The sequence below is a fragment of the Trichechus manatus genome, unplaced genomic scaffold, assembly GCF_000243295.1.
Source record: "Trichechus manatus latirostris isolate Lorelei unplaced genomic scaffold, TriManLat1.0 scaffold00030, whole genome shotgun sequence".
In the NCBI taxonomy this organism is placed as follows: Eukaryota; Metazoa; Chordata; class Mammalia; order Sirenia; family Trichechidae; genus Trichechus; species Trichechus manatus.
In genome coordinates, this window is record NW_004443966.1 from 2,180,130 (window position 1) to 2,207,925 (window position 27,796).

Below are 27,796 nucleotides of genomic sequence, written 5' to 3' on the forward strand. Positions count from 1 at the left end.
CCAAATCTCAGTGATATCACTTCTCTTCACAAACTTCACTCCTTGTCTGATATGCCTTCCTAAACTCTTCACCAAGCATGTCAATATCATCCTCTTTTTTAAATACTCCCTACGAGAAAAAATGTTTTGTGGGTTAGTTTTGAATGTCAGAAAATTTCACTAAGTACTTTTAAGACTAACAAATTCATAGACATGAGGCTAATAAAGTTATCTACAAAATAATGAAATCTATTCAATAGATTTACAGAATTTTTAAATAAAGAATCATCAACACTTTCTACAAAGTATGACTTGAATATACGGAATGTTCTTAGACTGTGCTGATTTCTTGGTTTGTCAGTCCCGGTGGAGGAGCTGTGCTTGGACTGGCTAGGTGGGAAGGAAGTTAATCTACAGAGTACCCCACCTGTGTCTTGAAACTGTCCCACCATATGATATGAGGAAGGAAGCCGGGTCTGGAGGGACTGAGCTGTGCAAGATTCGTGCATGAGTTGGCTCTATGTGCCCCAGTTCTGTGGCTAAACAGCAAATATTCAGTGTTGCAGTAAAGAACCCAGGTTTGGAGTTGAGCCATTTAAGCAAGCCTTTGAAATTCTTCACTCTCTATTTACTTTTCTCTTCCCTTATACAGCAGAATGCTCTTTAAAATAAAATTAAACTTAAATATTTACTTATTTTGCCATCTAAAGGATCTAAATACTTTAAGTCATTTGGGGCCATTAAGACCTAAAGGATAAAGGTCACTTACGGATATTTGGCCCTCCTTTCTCCACAATTATTTCTCCTCAAAAATATCTAAACCCCTAGACTCTCCCAGAATTTATAGTCTATTTTATGAAATTCATCAATTACATATTGCTTTTGTTGTCAATACATCATTTCATATTTAGGAATCCTGTCTAACCAATTAGACTATCAGGTCTTTGTGGCTAGGCAATAATTACTCATATATTTCTAATTTCTCTGGTCTTACTTAGCGCTGGACTGTACACAAAATATGCACTTGATTCTTCTGATTGAATAAAATATCAAATGGCATGATTTTCATTATTTGTAGGATAGTGATTTTATTTATGTTTGTGGCCTTATGAAACTCAGTTATTATTTTATAGTTACAATGTATCTCAAATATACATGCAGATCTGCTATCTTCTGGAAGTACTCGTAAAAACCAAGGTTGAGTAGTACCTAGTAACAACATAAATTCTTATTACACAGCAGATGTGCCTCAGGCTCAGTTCAAACATGTATCTGTTATTGGTCTTACCAATTTCAATGTTCTCATGTATGTTATCTTTAGTATACAGAGCATCATAGTGCCTCTAGGATAGTTTAGTTTGGTTTTTTTTTTTTTTTAGGCTTCTTATGCTGAAAGAGGAGGAAAAACCTCTAAAATTTAAATTTGGTAAATCTAGCTCATACTTCCAAGAACATGCCAAGACCATGCTCTCATTTTAGAGATGTTTAAATGGACCCAGAGTGGCTTAAAGATTAGGCTAAGGTCCTAAAAATGGGCAAAACCCAGGTCCTGGGAAATCCTAAAGCCCTGATTTTTTTCACTATTAGAGGTCAGGAAGATTATACCTTACGTCTCACTTACTTTAGGGAGATAGCCTAGTAATTTTGTAGCATGTTCTTTGAGGAGTTTTAGTCTTTCTTCTTCGATAATTGCATTAATACATCCTTGTCTTCTTTGCTGCAACCGCCATTCTTCCAGTTCACGTTCCTGGAAATGTAAATCAAACTTTAGTAATTTTCACAAAATACATTAATCTTTTAAGAAATTCTCAAATAAAACTATTCGTGCAGTGAATCAGATGACAAAATTGATTAACTATTTATGGTAATAAGTTCAAAAGATACTACCAGCTGCCATTGAGTCAATTCCAACTCATGGTGACCCTGTTGTGTGTCACAGCAGAACTACACTCCACAGGGTTTTCAATGGCTGACTTTTTGGAAGTAGATCACCAGGCCTTTCTTCCAAGGTGCCTGCGGGTGGATTTGAACTTCCAACCTTTTGGTCGGCAGCCACGTGTATTGACCATGTGCACCACCCAGGGGTTCCTTCAGAAGATACCAGATCGGTAGAGAATATACGTCTCTCTTTTACCGTCACTACTCCTTTGACGTTACAAGAACATCATGTGACTAGGGAGGCAAATACATATGTTCAGGACAAAGTCTTCATTACCATGTAATAAATGTTCAAAGGAGTGATTTTCCAATCCAACAAATATTTACCGAATGTTTATCATAAGCTGGGTGCTGAAGACAGCTTACAATATAAGACAAAATGTTCGTGGACAAAATAGCACAGGGATATGTAAAGGATAAACATTCTCACATATATGTTACTATAAAGCCTGGATGTAGCACAAGGGGCCCTGATGGCGCAGCGGTTAACAGCTTGGTGCTAACCAAACTTTCGGCGGTTCGAGCCCACCAAGCGCTCCTTGGAAACCCCGTGGGACAGTTCTACTCTGTCCTACAGGGTTGCTGTGAGTCTGAGTCAGCTCGATGGCAACAGGTTTGCTTTTCTTGTCTTTTCTTTTCTTTTTCTTTGTATGTAGTGCAAGAGTTCTAGCAGGAGAGCCAGTATTTCTCAGGAAAGAGTTGTGAACAGTCTTCAGATAACTGCACCAAAACTCTGTCACATTAGTTTAAAAAAATGTTAGGACTCAGAAGAACTCATGGAATTGTATCCAAATGAGCCTGCCCATAAACCAAACCAAACCCGTTGTTGTCAAGTTGACTCTGACTCAGAGTGACCTCGTATGTTACAGAGTGGAACTGCTCCATAGGGTCTTCTTGGCTGTAATCTTCATGGAAGCAGACTGCCAGGGCTTTCTCTTACGGCACTGCTGGGTGGGTTTGCAGCACCAGCCTTTAGGTTAGTAATCAAGCGCAAAATATGTGCACCACCCAGAGACCTCCTGATTCTGCCCATAGAGCTTAGCAAATAAACCCATTAGATAGAGAAGGATACTAAAGGCAGGCTGCTGAAATAGTAATGATTTTTTTTTTAATTGTGCTTTAGGTGAAAGTTTACAGCTCAAGTTAATTTCTCATATAAAAATTTATACACACACTGTTATGTGACAGTAGTTGCAATCCCTACAACGTGACGGCACACTCCCCCTTTCCTCCCCAGGTCTCCTGTGTCCATCCAACCAGCTCCTGTCCCTTCCTGCCTTCTCATCCTGCCTCCGGACAGGGGCCGCCCATTTGGTCTCGTGTATCCGCTTGAACCAAGAAGCACACTCCTCAAGAGTATTGTCTTATGCTTCATAGTCCAGTCTAATGTTTGTCTGAAGAGTGGGCTTTGGGAATGCTTTTAGTTCTGGGTTAACAGTGTGTCTGGGGACCATGGTTTCGGGGGTTCCTCCATTCTCAGTCAGACCATTAAGTTTGATCATTTTACGTGAATTTGAGTTCTGTTCCACACTTTTCTCCCGCTCTCTCAGGAACTCTCTGTTGTGTTCCCTGTCAGGGCGGTCACTGGTGGTAGCCAGGCACCATCTAGTTCTTCTGGTCTCAGGCTGATGGAGTCTCTGGTTTATGTGGCCCTTTTGTCTCTAGGGCTAATATTTTCCTTGTGCCTTTGGTGTTCTTCATTCTCCTTTACTCCAAGTGGGTTGGGACCATTGATGCATCTTAGATGGCCGCTCACAAGCTTTTAAAACCCCAGATGCCACTCACCAAAGTGGGATGCAGAACATTTTCTTAATAAACTTTGTTATGCTAATTGATCTAGATGTCCAAAACCACAGTCGCCAGACCCTAGCTACAGCTAGTCTGTCTCTCAAAGTGTTCGGTTGTGTTCAGGGAACTTTTTAGCTTTTAGTTTAGTCCAGTTTTGCTGAGTTCCCCTGTATGAAATAGTAATGAATTCTTGACAAGAATACTTTAAAGTAGTACTAATGCTAAGTTTCTTGAAATAACTAGTTTACCAAGGTGACGATTTCTTTAGACCACTCTTGGTCAAAGACATGTAAACCATAAAGGAGAATATTTGTCTTCTTTGCCATTATAGGGAGGCAGGTTCTATATCACCTAAAAAGTCTTCGAAGTTGCTGGATAAAGATAAAGAAAGATATGACACAGCCAGATCCAATGCCACTTAAAACTGGAATTGCTTCTCATGAGAATATTTTTGTCTACTCTCCTATCAGATGTATTTGCTATGCTGAGGTGAAACTCACACAACCAAGTTAGCTATGTTGAAGCATACGATTCAATGGCACTTAGTACATTCACAACACTGCAGCTACTAACTCTAACTCCGAAACATACTCCTCGCCTCCTAAGAAAACCTCATACCCATTAAATAACCACTCCCTACTTCTCCCTGTGCCCGGCCCCTGGCAACCATCAGCCTGCTTCCTGCCCCATTCTGGATATTTGCATCCTGGATTCGCTGTTCTGGATACCTCACATCAACCGACGTACGTGACACGCGACCTTCCCCGTCTGGCTTCTTTCACTGGGCATCGTGTTTTCGAGGCGCGACCATGTGGCAGCCTGTATCAGTGTTTCACCCCCTCTTATGGCTGAGCAATATTCCACTGCATGTCTGTAACGCATTTTGTTTATCCATTCATCCTCTGACGGACAGCTGTTGTTTCCATCCTTTGGCTGCTCTGACCATCTGTGTACAAGTATCTGTTTGAGCTCTGGCTTTTATTTCTTGTGTGTATATACCTAGTTGTGGAATTGCTGGGTCATATGATAATTCTATGTTTAGCTTTAGAGGAAGAGCCAAACTCCTCCAGAGCAGCTGCATCATTTTACATTCCCAACCAGCAATGTACAAAGGTTCCAATTTCTCCACATCTTCGCCAACACCTGTTGTTTTCTGATTTTTTGAAATACAGCCATCCAAGAGGGTGTAAAGTAGCATCTCATTGTGGTTTTGATTTGTGTTTCCCTAATGACTAATGATATTGAGTATCTTTTCATGCGCTTGTTGGCCATTTGTATATCTTCCTAAGAGAAATGTCTATTCATGTTCTTGACCCATTTTTAAATTGGGTAGTTTATCTTTTTGAGTTGTAGGAGTTCTTCATATATTCTGGATATCAATCCCTTATCAGATATATGGTTTCCAAATAGTTTCTCTTGTTTTGTGGGCTGTCTTCTCACTTTCTTGATAAAGCTCTTTGATGCACAAAAGTTTTTAATTTTGATAAAGTCCAATTTATTTTTTCTTTAGTAGCTCAAGCTTTCAGTATCATTTATCTAATAATCCATTGTCAAGAACAAGGTCTTGAAGCTTTACCGATTTCTTCTAAGAATTCCATGATTCTAGTTCTTATATTTATGTTCTTGACCCATTTTGAGTTATTTTTTATATATGGTGTGAGGTAGGGGTCCAACTTCATTCTCTTGCATGTGGAAATCCAGTTGTCCCAGCACCATTTGTGGAAAGGACTATTCTTTCCACTACTGTATGGCCTTGTTGAAAATTCTATTTCATTTGTCTACATGTCTATTCTTACACCAGTACCACACTGTCTTGATCACTGTAGCTCTATAATTTTGAAACTGGGAATTGCTGAGTCTTCCAACTTTGTTTTTCTTTTTCAAGACTGTGTTATCAAGTTGAAGTCCTTTGTAATTCCGTACACATTTGATTTCCATTTCTTTAAAAAAAAGTCAGAGTTTTGATAGGAATTGCAGTGAATCTCTAGATCATCAGTGAATATTGCCTTGACAATATTAAGTATTCCAATCCATGAATATGGGATGTCTTTCTATTTATTTAGGTCTTCTTTAATTTCTTTCAGCATTGTTTTGTAGTTTTCAGTGTACAAATCTTTCACCTCCTTGGTTAAAATTTTCCTAGCTATTTTATTCTTTTGGGTGTTACTGTAAAAGGAATGTTTTCTTAAATTTCTTTTTTGTTCATGCTAGTATATTAAAAACTGATTTTTGTGTGTTGCTCTTTTACCCTGCAATTTTGCTGAATTTATTAGCTCTGGTAGTGTGTGTGTGTGTGTGTGTGTGTGTGTGTGTGTGTGTGTGTGTGTGTGTGTGTGTGTGTGTGTGTGTGTGTGTATTCTTTAGGATTTTCTACACATAGGATCATGTAATCTGCAAATAAAGACAGCTTCACTGCTTGCCAATCTGGATGTCTTTTATTTTTCTTGCCTCACTGTTCTGGCTAGAACTTGCAGCACAATGTTAAATAACAGTGGTGAAAGCAGGCGTCCTTCTCTTGTTCCTGATCTTAGGGGGAAAGCTTTCATTCTTTCACCATTGAGCATGATGCTAGCTATGGGTTTGTTTGTTTTTTATAAACACCCTTTATCACGTTGTGGAAGTTCCCTTCTATTCCTAGTCTGTGGAGTGTTTTTATCATGAAAACGTGTTAGATTTTGTCAAATGCTTTTTCTGCATCAACTGAGATAAACACATGTTGCCCCTACCCCCACTTTGGTTCTATAAATATGCATATTATGTTGCTTAATTAATTTTCCTACTCCTACATTTCTGGAAAAAATCCTACCTGATCGTGGTATATCACCCTTTCAGCGTGCTGTTAGATTTGTTTTGCTAGTATTTTGTTGAGGATTTTTATATCTATATTCACAAGGGATATTGGTCTGTAGTCTTCTTTTCTTCTGGTTTCTTTGTTTGGCTTTGGTATCAGGTGAATACTAGCCTCATAGAGTGAGCGAGTAAGTGACCCCTACTCTTTTATTTTCTGGAAGAGTTTGAGAAATGTTTGGTAGAATTCTCTTTTTGTCCTTGGCTTTCACCAACTTGATTATAATGTGCTGCAGTGTGGATCTCTTTCTGTTTATCCTTCTTGGATGTGTAGACTCATGTTATTCATCAAATTTGGGTTGTTTTTGGCCATCAATTCTTCAGATATGTTTTCTGCCTCTTTCTTCTTTCTCCTCTCTTTCTGGCATTCCCATCATGTGTATGTTGGTTCCTTGATGGCATCCCACAGGTCTCTTAGGTTCTGTTCATTTTTCTTCATTCTTTTTTCTTGCTCCTCCTCAGACTGGATCACTTTAACTAGCCTATCTTCAAGTTCATTGATTCTTTCTTCTGCCTACCCAACTCTGTTATTTCATTTCATTTATTGTACTTCTCAGCTCCAGAATTTGTTTGGTTCCTTTTTATAATTTCTGTCTCTTTACTGAAACTCTGTATTTGTTGAAACATCATTTTCCTGATTTCCTTTAGCTCTTTGTCTATGTTTTCCTTTAACTCTTTAAGAAAATTGGACATTTTGATTATTATAATGTAACTAGAAATCTAATTCTCCCTCTTCCTCAGTTTTGTTTTTGTTACTTGTTGTGGGCTATTGTTTTTGTTTGTTTAGTAAGTTTTCCAAACTATTTTTGTACAGTCTGTATTCTTTGTTCATGTGTGGTCTCTGAAGGCTCTTGTTTCTTTAGTTGTGTTTAGCTATTGTTTTGACAGAGCTTTTCCCTTGTGTATCAGGAGCCACCCTGCCCCCCAAAAAAAAAGAGAGAGAGAAAGCTGTCCTAGTCTTTGCAGACTGGCTCTGTGTTGGGGCACTCCCTTCAACAGCACTCCATTGTGTGGCCTCAACTGTTACCTTCTGTCCCAGCAGCTGTGTTTTGTTCATTTGTCCATCAATATTTTCAAGGAATACCCTCTGCATAGCTGCCTTTCTGCCTTGAATTATACAAAACAAAGACAGGCTAGAACAGACAAACACAGTTCTCTGAGAGAATAAGGTCTGGTCTCTCCAGAACTAGAGACCAGGGTCCCCAATGGACATACGACTGCCATCTTCAAGACCCCCTGAGCCAGGGAGGGGTTGGGGAAATGGCAAGAAAAAAATGTAACAAAGCTTTCCTGATATTTTCAAGTTGCCTTTTTCTTGATTCAGCATTTGCTTGGATGCTGTATACCTCTGACTATTTCCTAGAGTTCTGACGTTAATTCTGACAGTTTTTGCTTGATTTTTCTGTCTCTGCAGAGGCACAGGCCCTTGGGGCTTACTATTCTGCCACTTTTGCTGACTTTCGATTAGATGCATATTGTTACAGAATCTGAAGCAGCATTGATAGCAAGCGTATTGAGAATAAAATTATACCCATTGATGACTCTTTCTAATGAATCAAAAGGTTGAGTTTCTCTTAATTACTTTATCTCAAAGATGAAATGAGGTTAAAAAATCACTCAAGAATTGTTATACCTGAATTTTTTTGAGACTACATTTCTAAGGCTCCCTTACAGCAGGTGTGTTCACAGTAACACTAGGTTTGGGCCAACTGAATATAAGCAAAAGCCTCATGTGGCAGCTTCCAGGAATCTTTCCTATGTACTCCTTTTGCCCTTTCCCCACTTCCTCCATCCTACTGTTTGAAACATGAACACGAAGGCTAGAAATCCAACTCAGACCATGAAGAAGAGGGCTATGCCCTAAGGATGCCACAGTGAAAAGCTACAAGGAGCCTAGGTTCCTAAAGAGTCTGAAACAGAGCTTCCATTCCAGCCCTGAATTAGAAGACAATTTCAGAAGTCCAAGGAATACTACTGAATGTCTGAACTAAGATATGAAGAAGAGAAGCTGGATTTAAGAGTTATAGCTGAGATGGAATGAATAGCATTTGGTGGCTGACTAAAAAACATTACATGAGAGAGAAGGGGAAAATCCAGGAATGATTCCAAGGTGTTGAGCTTGGGTGACTGAGTGGATATGTTGTCTTTAACCAAGATTTAAGGTATAGGAGTTGGAAAGGTTTGTCCAGTATATGTTCACCTTTGGAAACCTAAATTATAAGGCACCCCACAAGATTTCCGACTACGCCCTTTAGACGTTTAGAAGTATGACAACAGAACTGTGGTGTTAGTTGAATAAGAATAGAGGTGAACCAAAAACTGAACTCCAAGTACCCCAACATTTTATGGAGCAGGCAAAAGACAGAGCTATCTTTCTTGGTTTTCTATAGTATACCATCCGACTCTTTTACCATTCTGACCATTTTTTGGGTCTAGTGGTTTCTTTTCCTCCTTCTACTTCCTAAATTAGAATGTTCCCCAAAACTCAGTAATTGGCCCTCTGATTGTTCCTCATTATAATATATTCTTTGAAGGAATCATCTTGGCTTGAACCTCTCTGTGCTACTTATTTCCAGACCTGCAATTCTAAGACAAACTTAACCTATACTTTACTCTTTTATTCAACTGCCTTCAAGATATTTTCTACTTGTATTTCTATTTCAAATTCAATATGCCTAAAATTTAAGTCATATTTTTTAGCTCCAACTCAAAACATAACAGCACTTATATTAAGCTTCCTATATTTGACGCTTTAGAGTTATTTTGACTCCCTTCCTACGCTCTACCCTATATGGTAAAGAAATCACTCAATGCTCTTCTGTTCTTCCTTTAAAAAGATTTAAATTCTTCCCTTTCTCTCTCCTCCCATTGCTGTTAGTAGACTATTCCAGGTCCTTATCCCCTCACTCTTGAAGTACTACTTACTCCTCTGCCTATCATTCGTGTCTCTTAAGGTGGTATAAACCCATATGCTGTCAATTTAGAACAGCGTGTCTTGAATTCTTTTATTCCTCTCTTACGCATTTCCAGGTAAATCCACATAGTTCTGCCATAACTGAATTGTACATTATACTAAATTCTATAAAGTTTACATTGTACATTTCAGAAATGTATTATTTTTATATCATGGAATTTTGTATATAACCCAGTCTTACTAACAGTTTGGAAGAAAATAAATATTCACTTATTTTCTGTACTAGATTAGAAGCTACTAGAATAAACTTTTATTTGTGTTGGTTCCCTAACCAACACTCAGCAGAACATCTAACAAGTCAGTATCCATTGTTACAAGAATATCCTGGGATTTTCTTGTCCGCTCATGGAGCAAAAGGTTAGCATTATGACATAATTAATTAATCCCAGCTCTGCCTCTTACTTGCTGTGAAACCTCTATGCCTCAGTTTCCAAGTTTCCATATCTTTAAATGGGGATAGGAATATCACCTAATTCAAAGGGTTGAAAGTTATTTTGTTATTATTCATAATGAGCTGACAATAGTGAATGACGTGTAGTAAATGCTCAATAAGTGCTAGCTATTATTACTACCACCTCTATGATTATTCAATAATATTCACTATAAGCCTAATCTGTGCTCTCCATTTTTATAGAGGTCTTTGTCTTTTCAGAGTACTCGCGCACTTACTATCTCATTTGGTTCTTAAAGTACAACAATCTGGTAAGACAGATAATATGAGTATTATTTTGGTTTATGAATGAAACTTAATAGACAAATCAATGTGTCTAAAGTCACAAACCTAGCTCTCTCCCCAACTCTTAAACTCATGTTTCCAGTGGCCTGCTGGAAATCTTCTCCTGGACCTCAAAATCATTGTCTATGAAATGCAACTCTATACCCCCTCAGAATCTGTTTTTTCTTTCCACACTCTTTTTTAAGAGTATCACTCACTCATTCATGGAAGATGAAAGTAACAGTATGATTTTATTAGTAGTGGCAGCCTTAATTCTTCCCTTACCTTTCCAGATCTAACTGGTGACCAAGACCCATCAGTTCTATCTCCTCAGCGTCTCTCCAATGGGTACCTTCTCCATTTGCATGGGCTTTCAGTGCCTATGCTTGGGATTACTGTATTAACTTCTTAACTGGTCTCCCAGTCTCCATACTTACTCCCCTCACCTCTACCCTCCGTTCTGCTGCTTGAGCCATATTTGAAAATGCAGATCTTATTACGTAGCCTTCCTAATTTTTCAGTGACTCCTGTTGTCTATAAGATAAAGTCCATCTTCTCTAAAATAGCATCCAGAGGTAGTCAGGATCTGACTCTCCTCTCTCCCATACCTGAGTCAGTATGATGTTCTCACATGCACTTAACATGTCTTTACAATTAATTTTTATAGATTTTTCTTACTCTATTAATTCATAAATGACATGGACTTAGTCGTTTTTATCTTTTTGTTCTCAGAACCAATTCTTCAGTGTTTGGCACATAAAAGGCATCAGTCAGTATTTTTAAATGCATTAGTAAATGACTGGTCAAAGTTTACGTATCATATGATGATTAAGCAGACACCTAACATCATCTGGCACATGAAAGGTTCTCAGTAATGTTTAGTGGATGAGTAACTGAACCTGCTGACGTTCAACGATAATGACAAAAAAAGAAAAAAAAGTTTTTTCTTACTTTGTCTGCAAGGAACTGGTTGCGACGTTCTTCGATAAGCTTCTCCACAGCCTTCCTGTGCTCCAGCTGCTTCATCCTCTGTTTCTGAGCGTTCATTAACTCAACTCGGTCATCCTCCGCCAGTTTAGCCAGCGTGGCTTTTCTGAACATCTCCTCTTCCTCCTTCGCAGCCTGCAGTACTAGTTCCCTCAGGGCCATCTGTTCTTCAAAACTTTGCTTCATCTCCTTTTGCTTTCTCAATTTCCTTTCTTCTTCTTCCTATAACAATACAGCAAAAAATTAATTCAGTTACTGTTTCTTTACATCTGATTTATAAAGAAAGGGTGGGATAGAGTTTTGTTAAGCTTAGAGTTACAATATAAAACCATACAAACTGAAAAATTAAGCCTTTTCAAGATAACACTTCACCCCATTCTTTTACAACTAGCTGGATAAAGGACATGCTACCTTGGATCGACATATCACATTGGGCAAATCTGCTGCGAAAGACCTCCTTAAAGTGTCACTTTGAGGGCTAAAGTGCGCCTGACCCAAGCCATGGTATTTTCAATCACCTCATATACACGTGAAAGCTCGACAAAGAAAGTCAGAGAAAGGGACAAATTGCTGAAGAAATTGCCTTGTATTACTTATTGTTCAATTTTAATTTGTATATATTTACCATCTTTCTTCTGTACTCAGAATTAACACATAATTATATTTTGAAAAGAGCCTATTTGAAACTTTTTTTGTACACCTGAGTTTACTAATATGTGGTCTGTGATATTTGTACCATCTATGAATCTTTCTCGAATCTTGCCTGAAACTTCTGTCCAAACCAATCGTTTAAGTATTTCTAGTTTCTAACTCCCTCCACTTGATGAAATCAGAGCTGCATTTACCCATCTCTAGTCTTCTAATACTTCTTCCATTCTCAAAGATTCTTTAAAATTTATACTCAGCAATCCATCAATGACAATCAGAAGTTTCTCATGGAAATTCAAATCTACTTGGAACAGTTAAAGTCCTTTCAGGCAAGCTTTTATTTCCCCAACATTATATTCTGAAAATTTCAAACATACCTAAAAGTTTGAAGAATTTTATAGTGATCACTCATATACCTAACACCAAGATCCTACCAAAAACATTTTACTATTCTTGCTCTGTCATGCATCTACTCAGCTGGAATTGACGTTCTTTGCCAACACTACAATTTGAAGAAAACAAATTATAATGAAAAAATCCTTATAACTGGACCAATAAACAACATCGTGATAAATGGCAAAGAAACTGAAGTTGTCAGGAATTCATTCTTCTTGGATCAACAATCAATGCCCATGGAAGCAGCAGTCAAGAAACCAAATGATGTACTATACTGGGCAAATCTGCTACAAAAGACCTCTTTCAAGTGTTAAAAAGCAAAGATGTCACTTTGAGGATTATTGTGCCCCTGACCCAAGCCATGGTATTTTCAGTTACCTCAGATGCATGTGAAAGCTGGACAGTGAATAAGGAAGACCAAAGAAGAACTGACGCATTTGAATGGTGGTGATGGTGAAGAATATTGACTATACCATGGACTGCTAAAAGAACAAACAGATACGTCTTGGAGGAAGTACAGCCAGAATGCTACTTAGAAGCAAGGATGGCGAGATTTTGTCTTGCTTATTCATGGACATATCATCAGAGGGACCAATTTCTGGAGAAAGGCATCATGCTTGATAAAGTAGAAGGTCAGCAAAAAAGAGGAAGATCCTCAGTGAAGTGGACTGACATAGTGGCTGCAACAATAGGCTTAAACATAGAAACGATTGTGAGGATTGCACAGGACCAGGCAATGTTTTATTCTGTTATACGTAAAGTCGCTATGAACCAGAACCGATTCCATGGCACCTAACAACAAGAACTGATGTAAATTTTAGAACTACCTATACGGGATCAAACTGACAATAGCAACTCAAAAGATTAGACAGGAACCTTAGGGGGCAGTGAGTTTACATTAATGGGAGAGGAACAACTCAGAAAAGGAGGGTGAGAATGGTTGTATAACTCAATAAATGTAACCAATATCACTGAACTGTACATGTAGAAAGTGTTCAATCGATGGATATTTTGCTGCATATATTCTCAACAATGACAGAATAAATAAAATAAAGAACTGATGTAAATTTTAAATCTCTCTCTAATCTAACAAACTCCCTCAGAACAATATCCTCATGGTATAAAATTATTGCCTTAACACCTGTATTGGTCAGGGTTCTTATAGATATCAGAATCTATACTGGTTTAAGCACAAAGGGATTTACTACAACTTCCAGGAGGGCCAGAGAATCAAGCTGCATCCCACTGCTCCAATCTCATGATGCTAACTTTACCATGGCCACCCCACATGATCTGATCTTCATCCAGGTCACTGCTATCTCATTTTGCTCACTTCCATCTTCCACACCTTGAGCTGGCCTGGGGATGGGGTAAAGGGTGGGAGGGAGCATCTAGGAGTGGAGAGGGGGCAGTAACTGCTGGAGAGAACCTAGGTCATATGAAGAATCCTAACTAAAGGAAGTCTCAAAAATGTAGTTTTAGCTTTCTAGTCTTTATAATACAGTAAGACAAATTTTAAAAAGAGGAAGGAGTGGGTGTTAGATGAGCCAATCTGCAGTATCAGCTATAGCATCTTTGTTCATTATATTTTATATTGAGTATTCAACCTTTCTTCTTTACCTATCCATATTTAATCCCCTTTTCAAATCCCTCTTCTTCACCTGTCTACACCTTATCCCCCTTTCAAACCCTACCTTCTCCATGAAGTCTTCTCAAATCACTCCAACCTATACTCATCTCTTTTTGGCATTGTACAGCATTTAATTTCTCCACCATTTAATTTTATTTCATATGTGCATGCCTTATCTCCCCACTGAAAAATAAATTCCTAGAGGGTGTATCTTATTTTTCTTCGAGATCCTGGGTACATAGTTTTTTTTATACTATATATTGTATGTGCATATTTCCATCTATCATATAGAAGCGAAAAGGCTCACTGAAGGTAGAGATACTGTCCCATTTAGTTTTGAATTCTTCCAGAACTGACAGAGTATTTTGTACACAGGAATGTAATACATATTGAACTAAATGGACTGCTGACATTTCCTGGAATCCACCCCCCATACAAATTTTAGTTTAATCCAACAGTGAAGACATCTGCCAAAGAAACAGGAACGTTTGGGGTGAAAAACAAAACCTTAGTTATATTTCTTTCACCTGGAAAAGGGTTCATGTATTCTTTGACGGGTCTGGATCAGTATTATGCTAGCTATATAATATGAACTACACAATCTTCCATGCTCTTCTATGTGCTAAAACCCATTATGTGGTTTCAGAAATAGCTGTTCATTGAAAGTGTGAAATAATTTGCTATAAAACCATTCCGAGCCTGGAAACATTTAGAAGGTGTCTTAGTATGAGTTCTCCTTGAAAGGAGAGTCTTAGATAAGGACTTGTGTATAGATAATTTTAGTTGGGAGGTAATACAGGGTCACTAAGGAGCCCTGGTGATGCAATGGTTAAAGCACTTGGCTGCTAACTGAAAGGCCAGCAGTTCAAACCCACCAGCCGCTCCGTGGGAAAAAGATGTGGCAGTCTTCTTCCGAAAAAGATTTACAGCCTTAGAATTAGAAGCCCTATGGGGCATTTCTACCCTGTCCTATAGGGTCGCCGTAAGTCGGAATCGACTCACAGGCACAGAAAACAGCAACGATCCCAGAAAGCAGCAGCGAGGAACGAGCTGAGTGAAACAGGAGAGGGAGAAAAGCCAACAAAGGGCGCGACACTGAGCTAGTTACTCCGCAGGCAGCTGGGGCTGAGGTGCACATGGACAATATCCACACGCCGAGGGGCAACAGAAGAAGCACTTCCCCATCAGCTCCCGTCCACCTTTGATGGAGGGAGGCCTCCGAGGCTGCTAGTCCCTGTCCCTGCCCTAGAGCGAAGGAGGCTGCAGCCCACGTCTGGTCTTCCCAACTGTGCCTCTCAGCTGTCTCTGAAATCAGAGGATGTGGGGCAGGGCACCAGAACCTTTTGGTACAATAGATATCTTTATTCTTATTTTGTCGGATTTTTCTACACCTTTGGGTTTATTTTTAACTCAGAAAATTATGCCACAGAGAGTCACATTTATCAGTACATAATTGAATAACCTCTCATTGTTTTTCTAATCTTCTCTATATTTACTTGTATTCCTTTCAATTTTATTCATTTTCACTTTTTTCTTTATTGTATTTTTCCAGAGGAAAATACCGTTTGTTTTTTTCCAAATATTAAACACTTGGATTAATGCTACTGTTTTCCTGATTTTTAGTTGATTTCCTTGTATCTTTATTTCCTTCCACATTCTTGCCTTACACTTGAATTTGTATTCTAAGTTACTGAGTTAATTGACTAGATATTTTCTCCATTATTTCTTGTTTAATAATTGCCTTCGAGATTAGTTTTACAGAATCTGATAACTTTTGATATATAGTATTCTCATCCTCAAGAATCTGTAAATTTCCTCTTCAACCCAGTAATAATTGAGAATAATGTTTTTAGATTTTCGGTTAGTAGGTTAAAATGTGTTATTTATTTTTAGTGGTGTGTTAAAAACCCTTTCCCCTTATATCATGTCTGCAAATTTCCCAGAAATTTGAAATCACTTTTAAAGTCATGTATTTCAATACAGCGTGATGTGGCAGATAATCGTGGCAGATAATTCTGTCATAGCTTCACTGCTGATGATATCTGGGTCTCATCTGATCTTCTACTTTATTTGGTGATAACTCTGCTACCTGCATCCCATTTGTTCATATAAGCCTGTTATGCCTTCATCCATCATTTTACTCTTAATTTTTGGGGGGTAATTGGTATTAGGAATGTATAAGTTGATTCTATTAAAATATTTAAATAAGAACTGTACACATTTTATTTTTCATTTTAATATGAAGTTAATCATTAAGTAGGTTTTGATATCAACATATAGTACCTATTTCCTCCTAATTGATTGAAACGGTATATCTCAAGGAATAACCTCTTTTGATATAGCTGAAAAATATTAAAAATAATACCAATAGCTATAATTTACTGAGGATTTGGCTATTTATATATCTTATTTAAGTGTCTGTTCAAATCATATAAACACTTCTCTATTATTAGCTCATTTTCTTACCTCACTCTTATCTCTTACTCCAATTATAATATTCTCCCTTAAAAATGCAGAACTCCAAAGCTTACGTATTTTACAAGCAGACACCAAACTTAAACTATTTGAAGAACACGGCTTACTATCCTCTTCCTAATTATCTCTCCGCCCTTACTTCAAGAAGTTCTGAGTCAAGGATGCTACTGAGAGAGAGAAGTACGAATAAAGCAAACATCATACCTTACCGTCACCCTAAGAAAGAACACGCATAGCTCATTTCTGATGCACTTGGAGCAGCTGTTTAAAAATATTCCGCTGACCACATTTCTGAAGGGACCGGGGCAGGAAGGGTCTCCCGTGTTAAGTGGCTGAATGCTGCACAAGTATTATTGCCCTTCCCAGAGTTTGGCAGAAATGGGGGAACACCCGCTCACCTCACCACAGGTATTACGCTTCTTTTTAGCAACCTGGGCATAGAACTCAGCCAATAAAAAGTTTTGGAAGATATAAGAGTAAAACTGTGTGAAAAATGAATGATTTAAACCTCTATGTTAAAAAATAAAAACCAAATCCACTGCCGTCGAGTGGGTTCCGACTCATAGCAACCCTATAGGAGAGTAGGGTTTCCAAGGAGCGGCTGGTGGATTCAAACTGCTGACCCTTTGGTTAGCAGCCAAACTCCTAACCACTACACCACCAGGGTTTCCACCTCAACATTAGCAGCTGTTATTTAGTTAGGAAGACTAAATGGTGATACTCCACATTTAAAACCGTGACTAGAACAGGGGCATCCCATCACCCGAGATCTTAAACTGATGACCTTCTACCTGCAGCGACAATCAATCTCACAGTTAAGGCAAATATCATACTGTCTACATGACCACATATGGACTGGTTTTTAGAATTACATTAAACTCACTAATGTAATCCTCTATTCTGAGAATTCCTGCTGAAAAATTGCTTGCCATTTAAGAAAAAAGACAAGCATGAAAATTTCAAGCACTTAATTTTTCTCTAAAACATCCTGAAACCTAGGAAGAATTTTCATCTTGAAGAAAAATTTTATACAGTTTTCATTTAAGTAAAACAATATGCATGTCCTTTAAGCTGACCAAATGCTATTTTAAAAGAGACGAAACATAAAAATCAAACTCTTATGTAAAAATTAATTAGTGCATTTTAAAAAGTGCGCTAATCTTTAAGGAAAAGAAGTCATAACTTTCCTTTACACACCTAATAAAATCCGAGGTGTGCATTTTTGCAAACCCTTTGAATTCTACATAAGAAAACACCTAATGTTGATCTAATGACTGAATTGTTAAGAAACTCTGACATTTTTGTAAGAAAATGAGTTCTTTACGCTAGTTACAACTCAGAGAGGAAGAAGTGGACTACCTACCACCTAATTTTCAGGCAAAAAATGTTTATTTAGATTATAAATTTCCACTTCCACTTATAAACCCCAATTAGTTCAAATATTTAAATGGAACAAAGTATAAAATAATTCTATACTTTCGAAAAGGTCAATTTCCTGCTTCTGTAGATACTCTGTAACATGGGCCCTTCCCCAGGCCATGGGCAGCACTTGAGGCCTGTTCTCCTCCAGCTTAGGTTAACCTACTCCTCACGGAATAACACAGAACTGTGCAAACACACACTCTCTGGATGGAGCAAAATGGCAAAGTACGGTATGGTGAGGATCAAAGTAAAGACTTGAGGATACAGAAGACAACATTCTAAACGTAGTAAAACTCCAGGCAGCGCTTTTCACTGTGAGTTTTCATTACCACTTGTTTCCCAGCCATGAGAAGAACAGCCTTCTAAAAACTAAGTGTACCCCCTGTGACGCAGCATCAGAACTGGTGTGCTGCCCTGGGTGTGGCGCAGGGGTCCTGTACCACCCGGCTCCGGGAGCGCCATTCCCATAGGCTCAGATGGCTGTCCTCGCCTGGGGAATTCTCACACCCAAAAACCAAACCAAACCCACTGCCGTTGAGTCAATTCCAACTCATAGCGACCCTATAGGACGGAGTAGAACTGTCCCACAAGGTTTCCAAGCCCATAATCTTCATGGAAGCAGACTGCAGAAACTTAAAATCCTGGCACATGAGTTAGAGGAAATGATTAGAAAGGCACCCTAACAGTATAACCTCAACCTCTTTTTAAATACTATATAACACTATATGAGCAAATATATTTAGGTGATTTAAACAGTCTAACACACTTCATTATTCCTCCTATGAATAATTATAAAATGTCACAAACGTTGATATGCCTCATGACTGTTTACATGATTCAGAATATTGAGTGTGTATGGTAAACCTAACCCACTGTCGTCCTGTCAATTCTGACTCATAGTGGCACTACAGGACAGAGCAGAACTGCCCCATAGGGTTTCCAAGGCTGTAGTAAATCTCTATGGAAGCAGACTGCCATGTCTTTCTCCCATGTATGGTAAAGTGGTAGGATATATTAAAAATGCAGCTTCACTGCCTCATCTCAGAATTATATTCTACTCTATGTTAACTGTTCTATCGATTTCCGAAACTTACTTTTAGTTTTCTCTTATCTATTTCAGCTTGCTCTTCCTGGTATAATTCTTGTTGCACTTGTTCCAAATCTTCACGTTGTCGCGCTATTTCTTCTAATTTCTGAGTCAGCTATGAAATTAAAAAAACACAGAAATATTTATAGGAACCAAATTCTACAGCTAATATTTCAGAAAGTCTCCAGTGTTGAAGAGGTGGTTATCTTAATACCGCATTCTGAAGCTGCAGTCTTTTTTCTTCATACTCTTGGGCTTTTGCCTGCCGATCTTCTTCTCTTTGCTTCTGGATGTTGGCAAACTCTGTGATTTTTCTGTTTTCTTCTTCCATCTCCTCACGCTTCTTTTGCCTCCAGACAGCCTGCTGTTTCTGAAACTCTTCTATGTAACTTCGAGCTGCCATCTTTTTTTCTAGCTTTTGTTGTCTTTCCCTAAAAAGCAGTAACGGATACAGTTTTATAAAAACAGCAATAACAACACAGTTAAATAAAGAAGTTATTTCCCTCTGTGGATAATAATGTGGGGAAAAGGTCTTTCATCTTTACAGTTTGTTCATTCATTCATGCAACAAACATTTTAAGTGCCTACTGTGTGCCACTGAACAAAATGCCAGCTATCAGTTTTCTCTGGGTAAAATGCTGCTACGCCTCTCTTCCAACCTATTAGTGAAGTTTCATGCATCTCATTTCAGAAAAGTCACATCCTGTTTAAGTAAGCCTTGTATCACTCTACACTTAAGCTGTCTGCCAAGGAAATTCAGCAGAAAGCATGTCCTCTGACACATGATATGGGCATATTTTTTTTTAAAAAAAAAAGGTTTAGTAATTCAGTCCCTTCAGAATCATTTATTATCAGACAACACGTTAGCAAAGATGACAAGAGCTGGTCTCACTCTATGTAATAACAGCTAACATTTGCTGAGCACTCACTGTGTGTCAGGCACTGTCCTGGGTGTTTTAAATCTTCACCACAAGCCTGTGATAAATTCACTGTAAATGTTTAGCCACGCCAGAAAGTTGGGACAAACTTACCATTGATCCTCTTCATAGATTTTCCTAACAATTTCATCAATCATGAGTTTCTCTTTCAGCAACTGCTTATAAGCTTCCTGCTTTTCTCCTTCCTGTTCTGCGAGCTGTTTCTCCAGGTCACTGCAGTACTGTGCTTTCACTCTGTTTCGTCTGTGCTCCGCAGCACTCTCCTCCTTTCTTAGTCTCTCATGTTCCTCCATCATCGTTCTCACTATTTCAGCTTCGCGTTTCTGTTAGTAAAACAAAATTTATCTTCCCATTTTCAAATCTGAGCATAGTACAATACAATATTTTAAGCAGATGTAATTCAGTATTATAAAGCCTGTAACATAAAATATTTTCATCCATCTAGGTAAAAAGCAAAGCTAAGTCACTGTCACCTGGAGGGTTTGGATGATGAGTCAGACCTTAAAGAGGCTTTTGTATTCCTTCAAGTAACTCTCTCAGGGCAATATCTGACAATGATAAATTATTCACTCCATATTTGAAAATCAGTAAGTAAAATTATAAGTACTTTATTAATAACTATTTCAACTGCTAAGGCACAAGTCATCCTTTTCTTCTTTGTAAGTTAGTTGCTCTAGGCAATCTTCTTCATTTTGAGCTCCCTTGTGTATCAGGTTCTATTTGGAGTAAGGTGGCACTAACCTCTTTCCCACAGGCCTGCTGTTAAATGGCTACAACTCTTAAGTTTGTCCTAGCCTAAACTTTCTTTCCTGCCACTGGCCCTTGAAGTCTCTCCTTCCTTACATATCAAAGGCCCTCTGCAACCACTTCAATTTAAAGGGGTTCCATATGTCACTCTGCCTGTTTTCTACAGTTTTTGATTCACTCAAGACCACTTCTTCTGAGTTAGAGACAATCCTCCTTCTTGGTGGGTTAAGCCCCGTATTTCTTTGGAGCATTATCAAATCATTTAGACAAAACAAGTTTCAAGTTAAATGTACTGGGGCAACTTTTAAAATTACCCTTTACCTTTACGATCACACCCCAAATGCTGGAATAGTTAGCAGTATCAAACACAAAAGAATAAACAGATTAAATTGCAAATGCTCAATGTCTTTCATGATCTAGCTGATACCTTCAACATATACCATTAATATGACTTGACTAAAATTATTTCTCTGCAGATGCTTTCTTTAAGTATGTTGATGTATTCTTTATAAAAAATATGAAATGACAAAAAAATTCACACACAGATTACCATACACTGAAGGGTAAGACAGTACACAATACTGGGAAAGCCAGCACAACTTGTACAAGGAAAGGTCATGAAAGCTCCATAGACACATCCAAACTCCCTGAGGGACTGAATTGCTGGGCGGAGGGCTGTGGGGACCATGGTCTCAGGGAACATCTAGCTCAATTGGCATAACACAGTTTATAAAGACAATGTTCTACATTCTACCTTGGTGAGTAGCGTCTGGGGTCTTAAAAGCCTGTGAGCAGCCATCTAAGATACTCCACTGGTCTCACCCCTTTGGGAGCAAGGGAGAATGAAGAAAACAAGATACAAGGAAAAGATCAGTCCAAAGGACTAATGGACCACAACTACCATGGCCTCCACCAGACTGAGTCCAGTACAACTAGATGGTGCCCAGCTACCACCACTGACTGCTTTGACCAGGATCACAACAGAGGGTCCTGGACTGAGCGGGAAAAAAATGTAGAACAAAATTCTAACTCACAAAAAAAGACCAGATTTACTGGCCTGACAGAGGCTGGAGAAACCCCGAGCGTATGGCCCCCGGGCCCTTTTAGCTCAGTAATGAAGTCACTCCCGAGTTCACCGTTCAGCCAAAGATTAGACGGCCCCATGAAACAAAACGAGACTAATGGGACACAACAGTTCAGGGACAAGGACTAGGAGGCAGAAAGGGACAGGAAAGCTGGTAACAGGGAACCCAAGGTTGAGAAGGGACACTGTTGACAGGTCGTGGGGCTGTTAACCATTGTCATAAAACAATATGTGTACTAACTGTTTAATGAGAAACTATGTGTTCTGTAAACCTTCATCTAAAGTACAATTAAAAAAAAAAAAAAAAGAAAGAAAAAAACAGATAACCATACACTTATAGAAATACAACGTTCTCATTTTATGACTAACAAAGCCAAGACTCAGAGAGGCAGGGCTGAAACCAGCACCCAGGTGTACTGACACGCAGTCACGTCCTCAGTGTATGAGACTTTCATTTTTGTGGGTCAATTTTATTTAGAAAACAGCAGCAATTCTCTAAGAAGTCAAGCTGAAATGCCTGCAACTGCCTCAATAACCTCAATTGTCAGGATAAGTAAAACTGCAAACCACTCGTGAAACAGGCATGTACATCTTCTATTTTCTACTTTAAAGGGTGGAACTATACGGTTTAGGAAATGAAGTTTCCCACCATCTCCGATCATACCATGCTGTTTAACCCTCTAGACTTTTTCTGGACTAATACAGATGAATACTCACATACATTTCACACACACACGTACGTACCCATGTGTCATTTATGGCCGGCGTCTACTCTTATTTGGTGCCCGCACTGCACTGTACAGGTTAAGCATTTTGATATCACTCCTCCAATCATACGTGTGCATGTGAACATATGTGTGCATAATGATACATAAAATACGTGTTTGTGTATATATACACACATATATTTGTATTAACATACACAAGTATGTGTGTGTTAAAATAGACACATAAATACATAATGTATAGGGTTTCTAAAACATAAAAATGATTTATGATATGAATTATTATCCAACTTGATTTTTCTGCAACTTGCTTTTTTTTCCCTTCAGTTTGTAACATAGTCTAGCCAACTTTAAAAGCCAGAACATTTACCTCCACTTCTTTCTCTGTAACAGCTGTAGGACATCTGTGAAAGGGATCAGAAGAGAGGGAACTCTACCACCATAATGCCCTACATATTAATAGGGAAAGCAGGGAAGGGAACTGAAGGCTGGAATCCCTCAGTTAGATCCTGGAATCCTTGTGTGGCCTTTCTGTGTGCTATGACAGCTCGAGCGAGCAGGAGTGTTCGGCCTCTAAGTGTCTCCTCAATAAACTATTTCACGTTTGCACTGTGTGACATTACTGGTGAGCATGTCTGAGACTCCTCTGCCCAAGGGTAACTCCCGCTCTGGACTTGGCAGCACTTGAGGAGTTAGAAAAACAAGGGTATAAGATAGGAACATGAGAAGAAAAGATTACTGTTTATAAGACAGGTGTTTCCAACATAAAATTATTATTTGAAAACATTTGGTGAAAAGTAAACAAAACATTAACAACATTCTGAAATAACCGATCATACCAACTCCTTGTCCTGTACTAGTTTGTTGAAGAATAATTAGTCAGAGACCATGTGGATGCCTTCACATCTCCAAGGGAAAGGGTCCCAAAACCGAGGTGCCTGGCATGCTGAGGGTGGCCGGCTCAGGTGTGGGCCCCTCTCCATTCTGTGGCTCGTGTTCCTGCGTTCCTGAGAATGTAACTTTGACTTGTTCGTATGCATACGGCCTTGGGCTTCTGACTGAGTGGAACCAGCAGGCGCTGGCCCCCATCAATCATCTTGTGACCCCGTCGTGAGAATGTACTTCTGCAATTACGTGCGTGTACCCCATCCCCTTAACCCACGTACACTCTGTTACACAATCCCAACCAAAGCCCCACTTTGAGATATCCCACCTTCCACTTTACTGCTTGCTTGCCTACCAATCAAAATATTGTGAGCTAAGTTCCTGATTCAACCCTATAACTATGCCCGTGGGATAGCAGCTTCGCAGAACACGGGTTTTCACTTTGTGAGATCCAGCGTGTCCCCGGCTCCAGCTGCCTTTGCTCTCAATCAATCTCTTTACTTTCATTTAAACAGAGAACCCATTGTCACTTGACAACATCTGAAAGGCTCTAATGTAACTAAACAAAGCTCCATATGATGTCATTCATAATTTCCTATACTTTAAAGAACTAAAAAGTATAAAAGTATTTGAGAAATCTAGCAGTGTAAATTCTTTACAGTATGTAACATTTTTCAAAAAATTTTGGTTTCTCAAAGGAAGCTAAAAACATAATAACCAGACACATAATCACCATTTGCTCGTATTTAATGGCATCCTTTTCAGCAATCTGAGCTGCCCTTTCTTTATTCATGTAAGCTGCCTTTAACTTCTTCTCCAATTCTCTGAGCTCAATACTGTTAACAAAAAAAAGGACACAAATTTAAATTTGAGGACCATATTTCTCTTACGACTATGAAAGCATAATCTATACCTGAAATTTTAAAGATTTTTTTAAAATGTATTAAGAATATTTAAACTACAATTTAAATATTTTGAAAAAATACCCTTTTCTCTCTTTATCCAAAGAAAAATCAGAATGCATGTGGAATGCAACATTATAGTTAATTTTCTGGACAAAACAACCCTTTTATTTCCAATAATCATCACTAAATTTTTTCTGCCAATGCCTGGTTCAGAGAAGGTACTTGTTATGGACTGAACTGTGTCCCCCAAAATATGTGTTGAAATTGTAACCCCTGTGCCTGTGGGTGTAATCCCATTTGAGAACAGGGTTTTCTCTGTTATGTCAATGAGGTCATATCAGTGCAAGGTGTGTCTTAAACCTAATCGCTTTTTCCCCTCTTTTTTAAACTGTAGTGAAAACAACACAAGTTCCACATTTACAGCTTAATGACATTTTTCATGGGATGGCACCATTATCACTATCCTCATCCAAAACATTCCACCACCATTAACATAAGCTCAATGCCGTCCCCCTTTTCCCCTTTCCCTTCCCCCTCCCTCCCACTCCTGTTAGCCAGTAATAATCTTTGGTTTCTATATATTTGCTTATTTCATATAAGTGAGATCATTTAAAGTAACCAAGATACCTGTTTTCTCTTACTTGTTGCCTCATCTTTTCATCCTTTAGACTTTCATGTTTTAGTTTTGCCAACTCTGCAGCCAATTTTTCTTCTTGTTCAAGCTGGCGTTCCCACAATCTTTTGTTTTCTTCTGCCTGAATAAGAAAAAATAACTTTAGATATTTTTCCTCCAGAATCATTATTTTTTTCTTTTAGGATGAATCTGTTTCATTATACAAAACTGCACATGCCTTAGGTACAATGGTTGACTATTTCGTGTGTTTTATAACTCCCAGAGTGTCTTGTGGGCATCTCTTCAAAACTGATAGTAGTTCACACGAATAGACATATGCACACCCATGTTCAGTGCACCATTATTCACAAGAGCATAAAGATGGAAACAACCTAAGTGCCCATCAACAGACGAATGGATACACAAATCATGGTACATACACACAATGGAATACTACACAAAGAATCCTCGAAATCTCTCATAACATGGGTGAATCTGGAGGGCACCATGCTAAGTGAAGTAAGTCAATCACAAAAGGACAAATACTGTATGAGACCACTATTATAAAAGCTAAAGAAAAGGTTTACACACGGAAAGAAACAATCTTTGATGGTTATGAGGGAGGGGAGGGTTTGGGAAGGGAAATTATTAACTAGAGAGTAGGTAAGTGTTAACTCTGGTGAAGGGAAAGATAGTACACACTAGAGGAGAAGTGAATACAACTTGACCAGGGCAAAGTCATAAAAGCCTCACAGACACATCCAAACACCCTGAGGGATTAAGTTACCGGGGCTGAGGGCTGGGGACCATGGTTGCGGGGGTCATCTAGGTCAACTGGCATAACAAAGTTCATAAAGAAAATGTTCTACATCCAACTTTGGTGAGTAGCATCTAAGGTCTTAAAAGCTTGCAAGCGCCCATCTAAAATACATCTATTGATGCCACCCTGTCTGGAGCAAAGGAGAATGAAGAAAACCAAAGACACAGGGGAAATATTAGTCCAAAGGACTAATGGACCACAGTACCACAGCCTCTGCTAGCCTGAGCCCAGAATAATTAGATGGTGCCGGGTTACCACCACCAATAGCTCTGATAGGGATCACAATAGAGGGTGTCGGGCAGAAAAATGTAGAACAAAATTCAAATTCACAAAAAAAGAAAAAAAAAAGACCAGACTTACTGGTCTGACAGACTGGAAGAACCCCCGAGACTACGGCCCCTGGACACTCTTAACTCAGAACTGAAGCCACTCTCGAAGTTCACCTTTCAGCCAAAGAGTAACACACGTGACGAACGTGCTTCTTAGTTCAATCGTGTATTATGAGACCAAAAGGGCAACACCTGCCCAAAAGCAATGATGAGAAGGCTGTAGGGGACAGGAAAAATGGACGGATGGAAAAGGGGAATTGGGGTGTGGGAGAGAGCTGACACATTGTGGGGATTGCAACCAATGTTACAAAACAATTTGTATATAAATTGTTGAATGAGAAACTAATTTGCTCTGTCAAGTGTCACCTACAGCACAATTAAAAAACAAAAAAGAATTTTGTGGAAAGCACCACAATTGTACTTACGTGAATAAAACTGTGGAAGTTAATAACTATGGATTTCATATTTATCTAAAAATAAAATAGAGTGCTTACTCTCTGCCGGCATTGTTTGAAGGGCTTTACATGTTTTAACTCATTAATTATTACAACAATGCTATGAAACAGGTACGATTATTACTCCCTATTTTATAGACGAGGCATAAAAAGTAAAAGCAATTTACCCAAAGTTCTGTAGGTAATAAATAGCAGTACTAGGATTCAAAGACACGCAGTTAGCGGCAGGAACTCTTTACCACTACAGTGGGCCGACTCACAGTGAGGCATCCCTTACCTGATGCTGTCATCCGTCTCCACTCAACTCCAGTATCAGCAGTTGGCTTTCATTGTTTTCCAAGGAGAAAATGGAGACAAAAGTAATGTAATAATGCACAGTAAAACTTACCTTTTGAATGGCCTCTTCCATATCCAACTCAAATTGTTCATTCTGTAATAATCTGAGGAATCTCTTGCGCTCAACACGGTCATCATTTTCATTCTTCACCCTTAGATCCCTGACTTGATTCTCTATCTTTTTCAGTGCTTGGATATGCAATTCTTTGCTGTAGTTTTCATCTACTAATTTCTGATGCCTTTCAGCAAAGCTCAAATTTCTCCTTTTGGAAGCCTGTAATGCAAAAAAAAAGAGAGAGAGAGAGAAATTACGCATACTTTGAAATACTAAGATCTGTACTTTTTAAATGATAAAAAGATAGGTAACAAATAAATGTAAGGTCATGGGCTTCCTTCCTAAACTCAGAGAATTTTCCATAATAAAAAGGTAAACAGGGTAGATGAACACAGTAGGTACTAGTATTATTCCTCTTTTTATAGATGAGGCATGAAAAGGAAAAGCAACTTACCCAAGGTTCCACGGCTAATACGTAGCAGTACTAGGATTCAAAGGCATGTGGTATAGCTGTATAGCCCCATTTCTTTACCACTACACAGGGAATCCCTCCTTCCCTCATTCCACGCCCCAAACCCGGGCATGGGTGCTGTTTGGAAGCTGGTCAAGTTTTCCCAACGCAAACTGAGTAAGTCAACGCGCTGGTATCCATCCATTCACTCATTCTCTCCAGGACTTTTATTTCCACTAATTTGTCCACAGGTTCTACATCTTTCCCCAGTTTTCCAGAAATAGGAGAAACAAGATTTTATCGGGCAGATTTAGAGACGTATCTAATACAGGGTGGGGAAAAGCAAGAACGGCCGGGAGCCTCCGCGAACGCGCCTTACACAGCGCCTCAGGCCCCAAAGAGCAAACGCAAGTCTCCCACTTAATTCTCAGATCTTTCTGTAGAAGCAGGGGGCTCTAACCATATTAAATCAATAAATAAAAAAGTCGTTTCGAGTCCCCCGACCAGCTCACCATCTAGGCTGGCGAAAACTCCCCTCGCTTGCTCCCGCGGCCACCACCTCTCGCC

General features: G+C 38.9%; 1 protein-coding gene across 1 annotated transcript; it reads right to left on the bottom strand.

Moving 5' to 3' along the window:
- MNS1 (meiosis specific nuclear structural 1) lies at positions 1 to 27,796 on the bottom strand. The gene is made up of 10 exons (XM_004374596.3): positions 27,742 to 27,796; positions 26,776 to 26,997; positions 24,798 to 24,925; positions 23,999 to 24,101; positions 19,918 to 20,147; positions 19,101 to 19,317; positions 18,894 to 19,001; positions 11,193 to 11,450; positions 1,601 to 1,726; positions 1 to 109 (listed from the first exon to the last, which is right to left on the bottom strand). Exons 1-10 carry the CDS (start codon positions 27,742 to 27,744, stop codon positions 17 to 19), a joined length of 1,488 nt encoding a protein of 495 aa, XP_004374653.1. The 5' UTR covers positions 27,745 to 27,796; the 3' UTR covers positions 1 to 16.